The 20,348-nt window shown below is 39.9% G+C and overlaps 1 protein-coding gene across 21 annotated transcripts in view; it reads right to left on the minus strand.

The window, feature by feature from the left end:
* plekha5 (pleckstrin homology domain containing, family A member 5) overlaps positions 1-20,348 on the minus strand; it is a 78,534-nt gene that overhangs the window by 27,250 nt on the left and 30,936 nt on the right. For 16 of the 21 annotated variants that reach the window (XM_037978140.1, XM_037978136.1, XM_037978139.1 and 13 more), the window contains exons 1-2: positions 18,002-18,294; positions 8,148-8,231 (exon numbers count right to left, since the gene is read on the minus strand). In XM_037978140.1, coding sequence (XP_037834068.1) covers positions 8,148-8,231; positions 18,002-18,279 — 362 coding nt within the window. In that variant the 5' untranslated portion in view covers positions 18,280-18,294. Of the gene's footprint in view, positions 1-8,147; positions 8,232-18,001; positions 18,295-20,348 lie in introns of those variants that run through there. The other 5 variants (XM_025003606.2, XM_037978137.1, XM_025003605.2 and 2 more) reach the window with 1 other exon arrangement.

Genomic DNA, 20,348 nt, shown 5'->3' on the forward strand with positions numbered 1-20,348 from the left:
CAGATCATTTTCCAGTTCTCTAGCAGTTTTATAGACTCTGGACATCAAGGTCTGTCTGACATTCTGAACTGAAGGTTAAAAAAAAAAAAGAATGAAACACACATAAAAAGTTCAATACTTTTGCCTTAAGATAGTAAACCTTGGGAAATTAGCCAAGAGGCATCTCCTACAGAGGAAAAAGACAAGACAACCAGACTAGAACAGAAATGCTGCAACGGTGAAAATATTCTCACCTCTCACACACTTACTTTACTGCACTGAAAAAAATAGTAGCCAACCCTGTACAGCAAACTCCCCCTATCTAACCTGTCTGAACAATCTAACAAAGACTACAGATTTATTCCAGTATCAGCCTATCACTTTTTAACCTACCCTTTTGTAAAACACGCACACAAAGCTACAAGTATCAGCATAAGTAAACTCTGATTACAGGTAAAAGCAGTTTAAACCAGACACCATGCTGTTACATTTAAGGTGCACAAACACACAAAAAGATCACAATGAGCAACACTAGCTTGGTTCACCAGGGCAGGTAACACACACAGGATGTTACTGTCATGCAACACAGTGACAGGACTGATAGCTGCAGACAATGAGGACACAAAACAATGGCAAGCTCAGGCTAACTTTACATAGAATCAGCAGCTGTTTGTCATTATTACAGTAATGGTGCTTTTCTATGGGCTTGACTCGGGGGTTGACCCGGCACCAGTTCAGAGACTATCCATTGAATGGCCCACTTTCAGCTCGCTTCTATGAACCTCCTTGCCTGGGGTTTCAAGTGAGCCGGGCTGAGCTGAAGATTCAATGTCAACAGACTGCAACGACGACCCACCCACATCGAGGTAGCACTCAGTTAAATGAAAAACCATTGAGACCACGTAGAACAGAGTCGGGTCGAATTAAGTGCAAAACAAGTTGTACTGAGTCTGTATAATGGAAAAGTGGCTAAAGTACCTACCAAAGATTTTATCACTGCCTTGTCAATAACAGGATTACAAACACAAGAGAGGATTTTATTATTATTATTTCTATTTTGCATGGTCTGTGTAAGTGAATAAGTGTATTATTATGAGGTTCTGTGCAGAAAAGAGACATCTGGTAACATAATTAGAGAAGTCATAGGCTGGACAGTTTAGTGACTAAGGCTTTCTGGAGATAAAATGCACATTATTTTCAATCACTGCTCTAATATAGGGTGTTTGTTAAGAGATGAGCAGCCACTGAAACCTAAATTATTTGCCATCTGATGAGCTCACTGCAGTAATTGAGCCTGAAATATTTTCCACACTCGCGTGACAGGCGAAACAAACCGAACCGTAATCGATGGCATGTGGACTTGCCGTCAAAAAAATAATAGTTTGGGAGGGGTGCGGAGATCAAGCTGGCTACTGTTGTCGGAGACTTCAGCTTTATTTGATGCTCTGTTTGGCACCGGGCTGCATCTCGGCTGTGAGCTGCAGATAATTAGTTGGGACCAGATAATCAATCTGCATGCAGTGAAACTGAAAAGAAGCCAGTGTGTCAAATTGGTGGTTTTACTGTTTGAACTTGCAAGTTGATCAAGATCAATTATTGTGCCGTTCAGCCCTCACAGGCGATTTTAGACATCCAACTATCAAACTCTACATAAAGGACATGAATTTAAATCTAAAATTAACTAGAAACTTTATATTGCCTAATGGCTGCATGCCACTAAAGAAGTGCTGGTGAAAAACAGTTACTTGGCCAATCTTCAACAGATTACACAGACGAGGGAGACATATCTAGGAGTTTACCAAGTTTTTGTTTCCTGGCAAAGCAAAAACACAGTTTATTCAGACTGACAAAAAAAATAGAAAATCAGAAAATAATAAATGCAATAGCCACTGTATTCATCAGTTACATTGGTCTAGTTTAATTTATTCACATATTTGTTTCTAGACATGTTTTGACTTACACTTCCTGGCTTGCTCCTATTCTCATTTCTAAACATCTTATAAAAACTCAACTAAATATAGCTGCTTTGTGCTCGCATGAAGTAGTTATAAACATCATAACTAAATTTACTGATGGCAATTCAGAGAATATCCTTTAATTTTTGATATAGGTCCATATTTAAGTCTCTACAGTATCACTTTTTAAACCACTTGCAGTGACATAAAAACACATAACAGCTCTGACAGGCCTCGCCTACAACGACTGCGTGACTCTCAACGTGGATCATGCTACTATTCATATCTTCCACATGCCGTGTGTCTGCATTAAATTATTGTTTTCTGGGTTTAGATGAAGCCCAGAGTGGAAATAGTCTTTGTGTAGGAACTTAGTAAGAAGTGCAGCAGAATACCATGAGCAACAGTCATGTTTGTGTCTGTTTACCACAGCTCTGTGTCAACAGCAAAGTCAGTGGACCTGAAGATGAAGCTGAAAGGGCCATGCTTTGTTTTCCATTAAAGAACGGCTGGCTTCAGAAATGGAAGTACAGTAGCTCAGAGAAAACAAGCCTGACTGGTTACCAGTTTGTCTTAAAGACAACCTCAAAATACTGTAACTTATTCTAGCTTTCATTCATTTGATATTTGTTGGAAGTGTCAATAAAGTAGTTAAAACCAAAATATTTTTTTTTCAAATAATTTATGAGGAGTTTTATCTTTTGAGTTTTTTTTTTTTTTTTTAAACAGTCAAGTCTTTTTATTTTGTGTGTGTTTGCCCATTCAGGCGGCGTGTGCCTTTATGGGTCAAGGCTGAGTCGGTCTGAGTTTTGTATCGTTATTCTAAAAACACACGAAGAAGATTTTTTTTTTTTTCCAGAAAATCCTTATAAATGCAAGTAGCTTATAATAAAAGCTGAAGGTTTAAATTGGGTTCTTCATCTCTCAGAGCCTGCGAAATAAACGTGTTTTGGGTACAGGTATACATTTTCTAGAAAACTCCCAAGTTTTGAGAGTTACACAATCAAAGCAGCCTGACACAGTAAGGCGAGAACAAACTGAGTTCTTGTGTCACACAAACACCCTTAGGTATCAAAGTGTAATATCTTTGCCTGGTCCTGCACAGATTTGTTGCGTGGTTTGTTTGCGTGGGTTTGTTTGTGCAGAAATAGTGAAGAGGGATTACGCTGTCACTGAATGCAAGCACTCTGAGGTCTCTTGGGTGGGGGTGAAATGAGCGGCTGAGAGTGCATTTTAAACTGACCACGCAGCATTTCTTTGTGTGTTGCCAAACTGAACCTTTATCTCTTTAATGAACGAACGATGACCAACGAGGCTAGCACACACTGATTATAGATGTGTGTGCGAAGGTTCCATGGCGTCAGAGGTTCAGGGCTTCGTACAGAGCTGCACATCAAGCCAAATATCCGCACATACAACAAAAACAAACAAAAAAAATAACTGAAACTGATCATGAAACTGACATTTCACTCAGCTGACTTTGTTAAAACATAAAAGCAGACTTTGGATGAGACCAGTGCAGCCTGAACATCCATTAAGAAGAGAAGATTAAAGGCAGCTCACAAAAATAAAGGCTTCAACCAGTTTATCAAAACAAAAGGAACACCGCACGCACCGCAGACGCTCAAGAATCCCACTTCTGATCTCTTAAATCTTATTTGAAAGCAACATCTAGTTTGAACCCGCTCAAACGGAAGAGCTACTTTGCTTTATTCTTGTAAAATCGGTAAACTCCAAACTGAGCCCAAAGCCTTCGATGCTAAAGATGCGTTCGCCGTTTCTAAAGCACGAGCATTTCAGGAGAGGTGAGTAACGATCTCCCTGCGGCTGGTTGTTCAGCGAGGTTTGGATGAACACAGCAGAAATGGTTGAGGCGGTAAAGTGAACCTTACAGGACTTTGGAGTGTAAATGCATCACAGGGCATCAGGCAAATCACCAATCAAAACACCCACAGTCTGTTGTTAGCGTGCAACGGCGACGACTATTAGACACAGACAGGTTCAAGAGTTTCACAGAAAAAAAAAACAGACGTGGACAACACAGTTAGCTGCTTGCACCTACGAGTAAATTACCTGCTACAAGCTGGACGACATAATTTTCTGTAATTTACACTACAAGACAGGAGAAAGATTTGTTTATGAGAGGAGGTAAAATATTACAAATGAAAAGACTTTTAGGAATCGTCGTGCATCATATCATAGCTAGTCTGGGAAATCTATTTCTTGAAACTGAAAATGACCACAGTACGCTTGTCAGTTTGACTGTTTTAGGTATTTAGATCAAAGGAATCATAAAAAGCCATTTTCAAGTCTGATAAACTGAAATAGAATAATCTGCGTTTCCTCCTTCGTTTTAACATGATGCTGTAGACCACTGTTTATAAATTTAAATATGTGAAAATTAGGTGTCGGGGTGAACTTGGTGGAACAGGAAAACAAGAACAATTCTGCTAATGGAAAACTAAATGTTGCAGTCATAGCTGAAATTCTGCACAGTCGCACACTGAAATCAACTAAAAGAAAACTCAGCTAAATTAGTCCTTTTTCAGGGTGCAGGCTGCGAATTTGAAGGATGTCATTTTCCATAATGAAGAGGATTTTGAGAACATTAGCATGTGGAGAGCAGAACGGAGGTCCATTAGCAAAATCATACCAACAGTCTGCATCAGCACAGGAAAATGTGGATTAAAAGCCAATATCAGTTTCAGGTGCCATTTTGGTTGAAAGTGGTTTTAAGTTTGAGAAAAAAAAGAAGAAATGGACATAAGCAGACTTCAAAGCACAAACAGAGGCATCTGTGGCACAAATAATGAGGGCAACTATTATTCTTTAATACCCTCCATGCTGCAAGAAATAAATATATGAGCGCCTACTGCTGTGGAACCAAGACCCGATAAATAAATAAATAAATAAATAAATAAAAATGCACACATAAAATCAACATCATGCAAAAAAAAAAAACGATGATGAAAAACAAAAAATTTACATACTGTATATTCAGACGCCTAACAAATAATTTACACTTACGCTTATAACTATGCAAATAAACATAGAAATTGCCTCTGCTCCAAGATGGCTCTCCCTCCATTTCCTCTTTAATCTTCTGCAAAACTGTTCCAGTAAAAATGTTATTCAAAATGTCTATAACAGCTCAATAAAGAATTCGAGATAAACGCTCGCGTGAACTCATTAAGCTACAGCACTGAGCCGCCGTACCACAAAGTATAAAATAATGGGACTCTGATATGTATTAGACAGGACAACATATTTAAAACGACATGTATTTAATGTGACTTACACTTTTAATTGCACTGATTACTGACGGGCCTTTCTAGAGAAAATAATTTTGTGCACTACCACAAAGTTGAAAAAATACAAATAGGAACTGAAACAAACAATATTTATATGAATTGCAGTTAAATCAGTTTAACCAAGAGTTGCTGCACTGTTCACAGAGGTCTAAAATTCATAACAATAAATATTTGCTAAAGTAAACTCTTTGTTTATATGGTTAACATATATTTACAGGATATATTGTCATGTTTCCTACCTGAACTGTGGTGCTGTGATGTTTAAGTAAGAAGGTTTTACACATGCATTACATAGCTAATGCCTGTTATTCTGTAGGTGATCATGTGGCCGACTAAAAATAGACACAGACATATACAATGATGACAGCAGAACGCTGAGACCAGCATTCACAGAGTGGTCACATGCCACATAATGTTCTGTGTTACACATCATAACACAGCACAGTTAGAAGGTACAAGCACTGTGTAAGTTATAACCTTGTTATGGTCCATAAACTCTAGAGCAACTTAAAATGGTTTTACAATAACACAGTGGGATCACCTGTAATTGTTAGAAGGCACTTTTTAATGTCCTAGCTGTGAAGATGGTCAGAGAAATTTTTGATTTAATCTAAACGTTTCTACCAGTTCGACTGAAATCCCTCCCTTGTTGTTTCTTTGACTTAGACTCAACCAATATTTTTTTTTTTTCAATAACCTGTTATTTTAAAACTAGTCTATGACCTGATCTGAATTATTCATAGTCTGTCTTCATAGCTCTATAGCTTTTTAAAAAAATAGGTTATCTTAAGGTGGTCTGGCTGGATGTTCTTTATGTTATACAAGAGTGAGGGGTTAGAATTACAAAAGCAAACTGAGGCAAAGATTTGTGTTTTGGACGTCTTTAAAGAGCAGAGCTGATTAAGCAGAGATTTTCAGTCAGGCCTCCTTAACCTTGTGGCATCTTAAATCTGTCTTTGCCTTCTATTACTCATCCAAGATGAGGATTCTCCCCCCCCCAAGTTTCTTACTTTTCTTAAGCTAAAACACAGCTACTGCAATAAATTTAGGCTTTGACCTCTAGTGCATCACTTATGCATTCCTTTTGCAGATTACATGGGAGATAAGCTTCCAATTTCAGAATTAGCTATCATCTTGCACTGGCGTGTTGTTCTTCCTGGTGTGAAAAACAGCAGAGATGTGAGAGCAGCACAGGGAGGAGAGGAATGTGTCGAGAAAGTGCAGTGTGACAGTTCGGCTTCGAGAAGCCTCTCTTCAAATGTCTTTCGATTATTAAGCATCTTCTGAAGAAAATGCCGCTTAGTGAACTTTAGAGGCAATAAATCTGGTTAAAAGTTCACTTCAGCATGTTTAAGATCAATACGAATTTTGACGTTCAAACCACACATGAAAGGAAAGCCACAAGGGAAAAAACCCTCCAGTTTGCCACGATTCCTAATAAAAGAATTACTATTTTTTTTATCTGGAAGCTGGGTATGTTTTTAATTAACTAATTAACGAAGCTAGGCGTGATGAAATGCAATGGCATGACTTTCGTGCAATGATCCAAGATTGTGGAAGATCAGCGATGACAAAGACTTCTGAGGTGATTGAGAAACCGATGGAAGCTCATACATGTTGCACAACATAAAGCTGAGATGCTGGAGTGAAGCATTAAAGCTGACTTTATTGGCACATTGTGGGGTGTGATGCAAACAGTTCAGTATGAGCATGGTTAGGATGCCGAAAAACTGGGACTGAGAAATGTGTTTAAACGGAAACTCTGGGAGGAGGAGCTGCAAATTATCAAGTTGTTGTTGTTTTTTTTTTCCAGTGATGAGCATATGTCAAACTGATGACGTCTGCCTTTTGATAGGTTAAATAGGTAACCATGAGTGAATCAGCAAACGGGAATGTGGGTAATTCTGAGGTGGACACATACAAATTTAGTCAGATTTGTTTTAAGAGCTGAAAGACAACTGGTATTTTGTTCCAGGCAGGTGCAAATATGTGATAAAGGCTCAACGGAAAACAGCACAGATGAACAAACAGAAAGAGCAAACAAGACATAAAAAGGCCATGAATTCAGGTTCAGGTCAAAATGCAAACCACTGCATCAGATTTATACATAAAAAGAAGGATTAATATTGCTTGTCGCCAAAGGCTGTGTCTGCATGTGTGTTCATTCGTTTGTCGTATTAGCAAAATATCTCATGAACTCCTGGACGGATTGTATAAAAACACTGGATGTAGATCTACAACTCATAAACCTTTGGAGTTAATCCAATTCAAGATGGCCACTGCAGGCTATAACTCAGTCAATTTTACTGATGTTTAGCTAAAATCTGATGTGGTAGTAGCTGAGAGTCATCCTAAACCTATACCCCAAACGCTAACATCACATGAGATCGTGCGTGATGTCATTTAGCTTCAAGGTTTGATCAAAATGGCAGCAATTCTGTCCAAAATTAGGTAATCTTAGTTCAATGCTTTGGCATAAAAGATGGTGAATGATATGCATTCCTTTAAGGAATGCTAGGCTTTTATTTAATATTGTTTTTTTGTTTTATATTGAGTTTTTTTTCATGCCTGCCCTTGGCACTAATATTAATAATCCTACTTTGGTAGTTGTAGAGAATATCAACGAAGTTATACAGCAGATAAAAATCTCTTTAATAACATGACAATCATAAGAAGAATTTAAAAAAAAGGTGCTATCTTTTGGTTTGGAAGTCTTAAAATTTGATCTTGAGTTAGATAGCAAAGAACGAGGAGACTTGGAGTGGAAAGAGCAGAACTGCATACTGAGGGTGGCAAGGCAACAACTCACAATGTTTCCTGCATATTGAAAGTTTCAGCAACATACCGTAGAGCGGAAAAATGCTGCCCAGCAGCATCCGAACAGCAGAAACAAGTGACTTACTGTTCGTTGACGACAAAGATGCAGTTGTCTTGGGAGGGCAAGCCTGAGACAGGATGTTTGCAGGTCACCTTCCGCTCATTGTGGCTATTGAGAATAGAGAAAGAAATAATGAGAAAGAAACATTGATTTTTAACAGTGCACAGATAAATAAAAACAGGCTCATCACTGACAGGAAATCAGCAATAAAAACAACAATATTTTTATCTGTTTGTGGTTTGTGTTAGTTGAGTAGTGATGGAGACAGATCAAAAACACAAATAAAGCAGACGCTAATTGGTGCATGCAAAAAAAAAATAAACCCATCTAGTTGAACTTCTTTTACCAAATCATATAAAAGGACTGCAGCTTATGAGGTTCAGGAGTCTTTGCTGTCCTACACCAAGCATTTAATGACAGAGGTAGGGAAGATGCTACCCTCCCACCCTGAAAGCCAATTACAGCGGCTGACAGTCACTTCCACCCTGCCATTATTAAAACACCAGGATACAGATCTCACTGTCTTTAGATGGGAGAAATCAGCTCAAGATTTCTAGCAAATTAAAGGCTGGTCAATGTTGGTGTGCGTGTGGACTTTCAGAGGGGACGGAGGGCTCAATATGCTGAACTTCCCTGCAGGAACGAGGAGCTTTGCTGTTTTTCAATAAAACTGTTAAAGCAAAAGTTAATATATGGTTACTAATTAAGGGTTTTGTATATAAATAGCATCTACTAAGCTATCACTGGTTCACAAGAAGTGGAAAAGGTTATATATACACCAGGTTGATCAAATTTATTCAGAAATGCAGACACTAAGCAAGGCATTAACCACCATGCACGAAGGAAAGAGCTGCAATGTCTTCAAAACTACTACTTCTACAGCTACTCTGTACTTCAGGGATAACCAGAAGTGACTATAGCTGCAGTCCAAAAATAACAGTTTTTAAACACGGGGTGCTCGTTTACTGAAAGGAGCAAATACCAAGGATGGAATGGGGGTTCTAGTTTCAGTTTAGCCCGGAGAGAAACAGACTCTAAAGCTCTGGCCTATAATTACTGGAGGCAGTGCTGGCAGCAGAGCACATTGTGCGGTCTTGGGGCAGACCGATGGCACCATATTTCTCTTCCTCACACACGTCTTATACTGCTCACGTAGACTGAGTAAGGCTTTAGAGGGGAAAAGGGAAAGCCTTGATTTAAAGTTTATTTGTGCACACGGCAGTGGGATGTTAAATAGAAAGGTATGCATTACAAAGAATACCTTTGCATATTCTTGTCATTAGCATAACTCCATGCAAATAAACTAATGTCCATTTTCAATATATATAATATATAGGAATTATGATATTTTATTAAGGATAAATAATAATGCAGCAGTAACGCTACCTGATTGGACAGCGCAAATCAATACACACAAGTAAATTAAGCAATGCTATTGTATGAATATTAACCAGCACTGAATTACTGTGTTTGTTAAAGAGTCATAATAAATAAATTCACATAATCTCTTCAGCTTTCACTCGCTTTCTGCCCCGTGTTCTGGTTTAGAGCTTCATGAGGTGAAATCCCACAAAGCTCTGAATGATGATACTGTAACTGCTGTCTGAACGCACAGGCTTATGGAAGCTGATTGTACGCAAGATGCTGAGTGAAAAACAGCTGAAGAAAACAAGTCAAAACATACCCAGATGTTTTTTTTAGAAGTAGGGAGACCAAGCCAGTAAAAACACACAAGTCAACGGTGACAGTCCCTGCTCAGTCTTTAATAAAGCAGGGCTCCAACGTGAAGCTTGTGTTGCTCTGTGACTCCTGTACAGTAAAGTAATGGCAATGGGGCTTTCAGAGACAATGTGTCAACAACACGGCTGCCCGTTATTTCCAGTAGCTTATGCCAAGCAGTGACAGTTTGCAACGTTTCACATGTGGCTGAACGTGGTCCCACTCAACCAGCTTTCAAAGTTGGTTACGCTCCACCAAATGGCCACGTGATCAAAAGAAGCAAATCGCCCAGGCTGCCACGGAAGATAAAACTGAGAAAAAGATTATGTGTCTGAACTCTATAATTTACATAACACAAATCTGTGATTAACTTAAATTAAGATTTAGCAAAGTTCTCTCCAGAAGTACGTACATAATGTGGGTTCTATAACTCAATTAGATGTTTTAGGCAGGAAATGTTTTGTGATAACATATGTATTATTATTCACATTGAAAGATTAGGAAATCTAATCCAGCAGGAAGCATGGCATAGTGACAATTTAAAAGAGCCAGTTCACCTAACATGCATATTTTTGGACTGTGGGAGGAAACCAGAATACCTGGAGAAAAACCCCACACACAAGGAGAACACACAAGAAAGGTCTGGAATTGAACCTGCAACCTCCTTGCTGGAGGTAACATGATCATAATGGACCACCATGGAGCCCCCTCATGCAATATGATCATGTTAACTTACGCTGAAAACTCAACATGTTGTGACAGTGACAGAAAACGTGTGCAACACGCAGGTCAAATGAAGACTTTCAAGATAGTAAAATGTCACCTTTGAAATGAACCTCGCCGAGAATCGTAAATCTCTAAAACGAGAAAACCCTAAACTTTATGCTGACACGCCTGCTGAGACACGGAAGGTCGGTCTCCTTACAGTACACCTTTATGGATGGAAGCAATTTGCGAGGGTCCTAAAGATTCCCAACGCCATCCATGTGATGTGGAAGGACGGTGAGTTCTTGAAGCTTGGTGAAAAACACAGAGACGGTAAGTTAACAAAGTCCCGCTGTTTGTGTCAGGGTCAAAGAAGACAAGATGATACATTTTCAGACACTATATTTTTTTCCTTCTTAGAACAAAACTCTTGCAAGTGATATTCACTTTATCAGTGGTTCCCTTTTTGTCTGTCGACCCACAAACTAACAGCAGCAAAGTATTTGCAACTCCAACGATGGCTGGATGAGATATTAAATCATTGCTAATAAACCAATCAAACAAGGGCAAAAGGGAAACCACCGATTTTATCTCATATAACCAATACAGGGAAATATAATGACACTTTTGTAAATCTGGAATATGTGAAACATCCTGATCTGACACTTTCACAGGGCTGTGAAGCCCCATCTAGCTTCAGAGGAAGCTGGACCAAACACACTATTTGCCGGCACCCACCGGCGGGGGGGAAGGTGGTTTTGACTTGGCCGCAGCATTTTTGAAAACCGTGGCAGAGAAGGGTAAGTGTTCTGGGACTTTCTTTTCCCCCACTTATTTACCTGTTGTTGGTAAGTTTCAGACAGCTGCCCAACGACGACCCACCCACATCGAGGTAGCACTCAGTGAAATGGAAAACCATTGAGGCCATGTAGAACCGAGTCGGGTCGAATTAAGTGCAAAAGGAGTTGTGCTGAGACCAGACAAAGGAAAAGTGGCTAAAGTACCTACCAAAAATTTTATCACTGCCTTGTCAATAACAGGATTACAAACACAAGAGAGGATTTTATTATTATTATTTCTATTTTGCATAGTCTGTGTAAGTGAATAAGTATATTATTACATTATATACTTATGGTAACATAATTAGAGAAGTCATAGGCTGGACAGTTTAGTGACTAAGGCTTTCTGGAGATAAAATGCACATTATTTTCAATCACTGCTCTAATATAGGGTGTTTGTTAAGAGATGAGCAGCCACTGAAACCTAAATTATTTGCCATCTGATGAGCTCACTGCAGTAATTGAGCCTGAAATATTTTCCACACTCGCGTGACAGGCGAAACAAACCGAACCGTAATCGATGGCATGTGGACTTGCCGTCAAAAAAATAATAGTTTGGGAGGGGTGCGGAGATCAAGCTGGCTACTGTTGTCGGAGACTTCAGCTTTATTTGATGCTCTGTTTGGCACCGGGCTGCATCTCGGCTGTGAGCTGCAGATAATTAGTTGGGACCAGATAATCAATCTGCATGCAGTGAAACTGAAAAGAAGCCAGTGTGTCAAATTGGTGGTTTTACTGTTTGAACTTGCAAGTTGATCAAGATCAATTATTGTGCCGTTCAGCCCTCACAGGCGATTTTAGACATCCAACTATCAAACTCTTCATAAAGTACATAAATTTAAATCTAAAATTAACTAGAAACTTTATATTGTCTAATGGCTGTATGCCAAAGAAAAATGGCTGGCCACTCTTCGTTTGCCAAACATACGGTTCAAATATTCAGCTTCCAAAACGTACAGCATGCTTAGTGAAAATATGGAGCAATAATTTGTGAAAGAGGAAAAAAACATTGAGGTTTTGGCTAAAAGCTCCCAACATAAAGAATCCACCAAAATGGCACGTTCGTACAAATCGGTGATCATGTTGTTGATGGAAACCTAATAGACTGGCACACTTTTCCTGAAAGCTTCCTGTGCTGCAAGTTTGCTCCAGAGGGTTCTGGAGCAGAAAACTGGGGAGTTTGTTCATAAACTCTTATCTAGCAAGCTAACACCTGGGACAATTACAATTGTTTAAGAGAAATGCTGACAAAAACGAATTAACACTGTTCACTGCAACTGGAATTACAAATCCAACACTTCCTTAGGTCTCTGCTGATCAGGATGGTAGTATGTAGTACATGGCTTTCTCAGCTTTAAAAACACTGTTTGTTTTATCTTCATAATGAATAACTCTACCTGCTCACATGCCTCTGTTTTCCTTTTTATTCTGTAGTTTCACTCAATAAAAACACCACTGTTTAGATGCATTAAACGCCCAATTATAATCTAGGAGACGATAGAATGTTTGGCTGATTCTGGCATAACTACTAATTACGTCTCAGCTTACAGCACAGTTCTGATTACCAAGAGTAAATACAAATTTCACTCCCAGATTCTCCTGTTTAAATGCAGTGTTTTCAGTGGCTGAGCGGTTTATATGAAAAGACGCTACAGTGTGAAAAAATGCCATTTTTGCACATAATTATTCCAGCAACTGGTGACTAATAACTGTAATGTCTTAATGCCATTTGATTGTTGAATTTTAGCTGTCTGATGTTCAAAAATCTTTTTTTTCTCCCCAATTTTGTAGTCTATCACTAAAGCAAGCCCTGAACAAAAATGGTTCTAAAAGTCTGGTGAAAGCAAAGAGACAAACATTGGGCAGAGCAGCAAAGGGTCGATAGAAATTATTCCAACAAAAGAAATATATAAAATTAACCCTTACACAAAGTATTTTTATATCGTATGTAGTTCATCTTAGGCTGTAAGTCCATTTAAAGTAGTCAGACATGTTCAGGAGGATGTGGTTCGTGGTCAGTGCTGTCCAGATAAAGATAGAAAATCTGAGTGCTAAAGCAGCAAGAGAAGCATGTGAAAACATTTTTTTTTTTTTTGCTTCAACAGAAGGCAAAAACTTTGTTTCTTTGTTTAGGTATAAAATGTGTCCTCACTTTCCATAGGAAGGTGGTGTTTTGGGGTGAGTAAAGGGTTTGAGGGAGTGGGGGGGATCCCTCTCTGTTGACCTCAAATGTACCGAGGCAGTAAGTGGGAGTGGGCGCTGACCTCCATGTGGTGTGGAGGGGTTGGGCCGTTTTCTGGCCCTGTCCACAATAATTAGCGGAGAGCTGCAGTTATAAAGAGCTTAAGGTCTGGGGGGGCGGGGGGGGGGTCACTTTAGCACTCCACAGGGTAAGCTTTTATTACTCTGAGCGAGTCTTTGATCCTTCACACCCATTCAGCTGAAGTGTAACCACAATAAACCGAGAGGCTCCAAGAAAGACTCATACATTAAAGACAGGAAAAATGAGCTTTGGGGAGTTTAGCAGCACATGACTGGATCCTAACATCGGAGTTCAGAGGTCCTAATGAACCCTCATAACTTACATTTAACCTTTTCTTAACTTGAGGTTGAATAGGAAACAAAACTTTATTTGTTTGACCGCTTCAGAGAAATATGGCATACAGAAGTCTCACCTTTAACCTTTACTGACTTGGATTTGAGGTGAATTTCGAAATAAAAAGGATAGAATAAATGCAAACATGCTTCTTATAAAAAATACATACAAATGCTAGATTTTAACAACTTAAAAAAACACTATTTGTAGTAACATGCTTTGTCAAAAGCTGTAGTTTTTAAAAAGGTAACAACTAAAGATTTCTTCTTGCTGTTTAAAAGTTCAAATTTCTCTCAGTTGTTGAGAAAAGTTTGAACTGCTGCAGCCGACTTGGGTATGAAATATTTATTAAAAAGCAACTTTTAACAACCAACACTGCGGCTTTAACACGCCGACACTAAACAGGCAAATGAACAATTTTCTACCCATTACCCTATTAGCATGTTTTGAGACGGGAGCGAGAGGAAAATGTTGAGTGGCGGCACTAAATTGATGAAACTAAAGTGACCTCATTTTACACACGGTGCGCAGTACAGGGGAAACGGATTAGTTTTGCAGTTTTCAAAAAAAGATTACTTTGTCCAAAACCTGATTTGTAACTGCAGTAATAAATTAAAGCACTCTTCATCAAATACATTGCAAGATCGTATTATCTGCGCGTCTCTCCAAAAATTAAGCAAGATCGTTTAATCTGATTCTTAACTTTGAGAAACTACACAAGAAAACCTGTTTTTTTCCTTGTTTTACTTATCACATAATGCTTCTACTAATAAACTCCTATTAAATATCAAGGTCTGTCATAGGGATTCCACACTATCTTTTATTACTACTTTTAAATCTAACTTTATGCAAGCTTTACAGGTGTAACAATAAATTCACATTTTTACATTGTGTCTAGATGACAGGACATTAAACATAATCTCCCGGCTGAGTTTGTATGAGTCTGAAGGAGAAACTTTTGGATCCCTTAACCAAATTAAACTGCAGCTCAGCAAACAGAGCTTTTAGTGTGAGTCTTGTTGCACTGGAAAAATAAAAATAAAATAAAAACCTTGGAGATATCTTTCAAAATGAGCACGGAGCACAGATTTAGGCTCTCATACCATCAGGGAAGCCATCCTAATGAGCATTAAAAAAAAAAAAAGAGTTCGGGTGCAGCCGCATACCATGTAGATGTCGACCCGAGGTATGAAAAGCCTTCCTCACAAAGGTTAGGCTGAATAAGCAGAGGAGGGAGTTTATGAGAGGGCATGTGAGGTGCACCAAGTGAAAGGGCAAAAAAAGAGGGAAGAGCTTTGCAGGTCACATGGAAAACAGCAAAGTGTTGTCACAAAATGAAATGATTACTGTAATATTACATGGTATAACTAAAGGCGTGCTGTGTAAAGAGACAAGGAGGAAAATTCAGCGAAGATGAGGTGCTGTGTTACTGTCTAACTGAACTAAAGCAGACAAACAAAGGAAAAAGCAGTGTATTTAAGAAAAACACAGGATGGGACATGTCAGGAAGCTCAAATTCTTCTGATCTAAAGAGTGACTTGATTTGAAGAGATTTCAGTGCTTTCTATCGCCTACTGTCAATTCCTTTAAAAGAATTTAGCTCCTGTATAGAAGGGTTTTGGAAAACTGAGGACCAATCTGTGAGAGGATCAAATATGGCCGCTCAGGCTGCATGTTTGTTAAGATTCAACTTTCACCTTGGACCTCTAGATTTAACAATTTAACAAGAGAATGCAGCTGCTCATTCGGGCAACAAATCTGATTTATTTATTTTTTTCCTTCCTATAATTAAATTAGCATCCCACTCAAAGCAGCTGTGACTGTGAGCAAAGTGGGTCAAGGTGACACAGCTGATCAGGCAATTTATGGAGCCATAGAAACAAGCTGCTTTCTCAAAGGAAAATAAAACTCCAGTCAAAAGATAACGATGCTGCCATCCCGCCGGCGTCCTGGCTCATGCGAAGGATCCAAAGCCTAAAAGATTTGTGGACAAGCAAGCGACCAGACGCGGACTTCAGTGTGAAATATTTTCTGAACTTGGAAGGAAGACTCCGGCGAAGAACCACTTGCTCCAAACTAATTTTGCAGATAAACCTCATCAAAACGGCGAATTCCCATATTTGGTAACCCGGACAGTCATAAGAGCGAGGCATGCGAAATGAGCTGAACTGTGAACTTTTCGGACCAGGCGTCGGTTACAGGACTAAAGTAGCAGTTCCTTAAAGCCTTTATTAAAAAAAAAATAAGAATAATAAATGAATAATAAGTTCCCAGCCTTGCATTAGCCACACACAGTTTCTAGTTTCACTTTCGGTGCCTGTAAAACTCCACTTATGAACGACTGTGTTCAATTTCAAGCTTCATTAAAGACACCTCCAGGCTTATATGGCCCAACCAAAAATGAATGTATAAAGAAATCATATTTACTATATATGTGTATTAACTAGTTCCTGTACACAGAACAAATACATGGCACCGGGATGATATTCTGATCATGGTCAACTCCTTAGAGATTTTCACTGACAGCCTGTACATGTGATTCAAAAAAATAAGACTGGACTACAAACATATTTTAGTAGATAATCTATAGAAAGTTTCATAAGCTTCTCTTCAGACTGGTCGTGTGTCCACGCTTAAAGGCTAAACTTGTTTTAAGAAGTGAAAGGGTGATGATTCCTCTTTTGGCTGCATAGTGGAGTAAATCTGTCTTGGGAACATTTCAAACTATGCAGAACTGAAAATAGTTGTTTTTTTTCTCTGTTTTTAATCAGACTGTGTGTAAGCATATTCTTTATGGTTAAAAAAAAAAAAGCACTGCTTTTCCCACTTCAACTTTCTGCAGTAATCAGAAAACATTTCTGACCCCACTCGTCCTCACAGACACACAGAATTAAGTGGAAAAACAGAGGCAAGGTTTCCAGATAATTCCAGATGAGTGTGATCGGTGACTTCAACGTAACAAAGCCAGCATCCGAGAAGCACAAGAAACAGGTTTTACTGCTTACGGTACTTGTTTGCTTGTTTCCAGAAGCTATGGCACAAAACAACAAAAGAAAACATGATACACGCTTGTTCACCGGGGCAGAGGATGTTTTCTGTGCTTTGGGAGGTTATTACCAGGAGACCAGCCTGGGTAACACTGCGACGAAGAATGTTCAATAACATATAATTGTAGCTTTAATTGACAGCGGTTAGCAAATGAAAAGCTTTAAAAGATCACCAGAAACTGTGGTGTGGCTCAAAAACTATGAAACAAAACTGCAGTTTGATGCAAATCAGTGGCGTGGAGTCGTGAAGGGGGGGAAAGCAGCAACGCTTTCAGGACTGCTTGCAGTTAAATGATGGCAAACACTTGAAAATTCAGTTTCAGCAGCAGCAAAAAGTATTAAATCAGCATGTTATCGCCACGCTGAAAGCAGATGTGCATCAGCATCAGATAGCACAAAAATGTAAAACCCATTATAAAGTAAAGACAGTGACAGGCAGCACTGGTATGTGGTAAATATTTTCCTTAGCTGCGATCACTCTTGTAAATACATTTCTTTGTTAAAAAAAAATAATAATACCTTTAATCAGAGCTAGAAATGAACCGGGTGCCACACTGAATATGAACTGTTTGTTTTAGGTAATAGGATAAATGTTAGCAATTAAAACGTGGTTTAAAGGTTCGAATGTATAATGCGGTAAAAAAAAAAAAAAAATAACCCGAGGGCAACAACACGGGCGCTGAAATGAACGTTTGACAGATTTAATGAGACTGGCTGAGAACTTGGAGCCGTTGGGGTAAAGCAGCGTTTGTTCACAAAAAACACCTCGTAGAGAACAAAACGCTGCCTGGAAGCCAGGTCAGAGCTGATTTTACCCGCAACACAGTAAAGCCATCACACACACACACACACACACAGGGCTCATCCTAATAGCTTTTCGCTAGCAACAACCATCACAATCAATACAATTAACACTCCTCCTTCCCCTCTGGTTATTGTCGCGTTGAGGACAAGCCCGGTGATAATACTCACAGAGACAGGCTGGAAGGTCCNGGGTTAGAGCAAACAAACAAACCGCTGGATCCAGATGTGAGCGTCGGCCACACCGAGGGAAGGGGGACTTTTAATTCTTTTTTTAGAAAACCGTCCGCTGTAAAGTGCGCCCTCTCTCTCTCTGTCTCAGTCCGCCGCCGATGTGCTCGCGGGGCAGAGAGGCTCGCGCAGACTGCTGCTGCTGCTGCCGCTGCTCCGCGTGCGCCAGTAGTAGAAACCCGAGAGGCGATGATGTCACAGACCGGATGTAACAGCATCCCTCCCTCACAGGCTCCAACCCGACCGGAGCGATGGGCTTCGCCGGGGGTTAATGAAGAAACAACCCCACCACCACACACACACACACACACACAGCATGCCGCGCGACCATTATTCGCCTACGTGTACGTGGCACATTTCCAAACTCCTTCCCGCTCGGAGGAAATGACCCGGACTAATAGATGCAGGTACACGGATACATATTAGAATACAATATTCCATCCCTTGTTTGTTTAGAAGCGTGTCCGGGAAGGTCAATCACAACAACAGGCACGGCAGGGAGCCATGTTGTTATCGCCCGCCGCCGAAAGCGATCATGTTAAGCCCTTGTCTGTGTGCGTATGTCTTTCTGTTAGCAAAATATCGTCAGAACCAAGTGACGCCTTTTACTGAAACTAGCAGAAAGCAGCCAGTGGGTGTTCAGCTACAACTGATTAACTTTTGGAGTTAACCCGATACAAGATGGTGTTAGATGGAGTTCTGAAAGTGGTGGAGAGGGTCAAACAGAATGTACGGACCTGTGTGGGTCGGTTTCCTGTAGACCTCATTGTTGAGGCTTCCATCCCTTTCCATCTGCACCAAACAGTCCAAAAAGGCAGCTTGTTGTGGCTCGCATCCTCTCTGATGAGCCTGATGTTGTTGTCAAACTCTGTTGACAACAACATCAGACTGTGATGGTTGTTGCTAGCAAAAAGCTATCAAGATGAACCCTCTGTGTGTGTGTGTGTGTGTGATTGCTTTACTGTGTTGCAGGTAAAATCAGCTCTTTCCTTCAGATATGAATGCTGGTAGTTGCGCCCCCTCCTTCAGCTCATTCTTAAGCAAGTCCTGACAGAGCGGCATGTCAAAAAAATGACGTAGGAATCGTTCAAAGAGTTTGAGTTACCTAATAAAGCAGTTGTTAAAAAAAAAAAAAAAACACCTTTTAGGTTACTATTCAGGACACAGGACTCTGCATTTCAGCTCTGGATCCCATTGTGTCGACTGAATACGGCTTGTTAATTTCAATAGGAAGAGGTGAGAAAAAGAACTGAATTTCAAGTAGGTTCAGCGGGGAGCCTGCAGCTACTGAGGATGTGTAAGCCCGGACAATGAACTCAACCCCGAACAAGAAGCCAAACAGCTCCTCGAACTCATCAACCTGCTGGGTCCGGTCAGTGGAGCACATCAGCGCCCTCTTAGCTGCTACTTCAACATCTCCTATATTACAACAGCTCTCAAAGTCCCATATTCGCAACAGAAACGGCCCACAAAAGCTTAAAGCCTTTTCTATTGGAGGAAAACAGAAATTAGGCATTAGGTATTCAGTAATAGGACCACCAGTAGTTTGCGGACCAGCTCGCCTACATAAATAATGCATCAGGCCTCCATTTCAAAGACGGGTGGAGGGGCTACTCAGTCTTTTTGGCGATCCGCGTGCCTCCAGGGAGGTCTTCCTATGTTGGAGCTCAACGCCAGGGGACTTGGCCACCACCTGGGGCAGAGAACAGACACCATATCCCAAGAGACGATGGAAAAGGGGGAACAGCGACTATCTAGAGAATAAGTGACATGATAGTTGATGACCCGATCCGTGGAAGAGGAATCCAGAGTGAATAAGAGGCTGACAAATAATTTAAAAAAAAAAAGGTGTCAGAGGGGAAACTCAAAGCAAGCTGTTCAACCATCTGTGTATGTGCCACGTGTCACGCAGAAGATCATGTTTTATTTTATTATGCATGAATCAATATTTACTGAAAATGTCTTAAGAAAAGTCTTTTGGCAATGATAATGTGACGGAGCGGTTACAGAAAGCAGTGCATCAGTTACGGATTTGTGTTCATCAAAAAATTCTTCTATAAAGTGTTCCTATTTGTCCACTAGATACAAGTCGGACTTAAAAGCAAATATCTAAAAGTCTTCAGGAAGGTTCCTTTTTTTTTTGCCAACATTTTATTGTTTTTAAATAATTCACCGCAACGTCAGCGAGTGCTGCTTTTCTGTTCTGTCAGATAAAAAGTACACGTCACCACGACGCCCACGAAGTGTGACTCATCTACCCCCAGGCAAACATCTCAAGGCTTGATTA

This window comes from Kryptolebias marmoratus, linkage group LG11 (genome assembly GCF_001649575.2).
Source record: "Kryptolebias marmoratus isolate JLee-2015 linkage group LG11, ASM164957v2, whole genome shotgun sequence".
Lineage (NCBI taxonomy): Eukaryota > Metazoa > Chordata > Actinopteri > Cyprinodontiformes > Rivulidae > Kryptolebias > Kryptolebias marmoratus.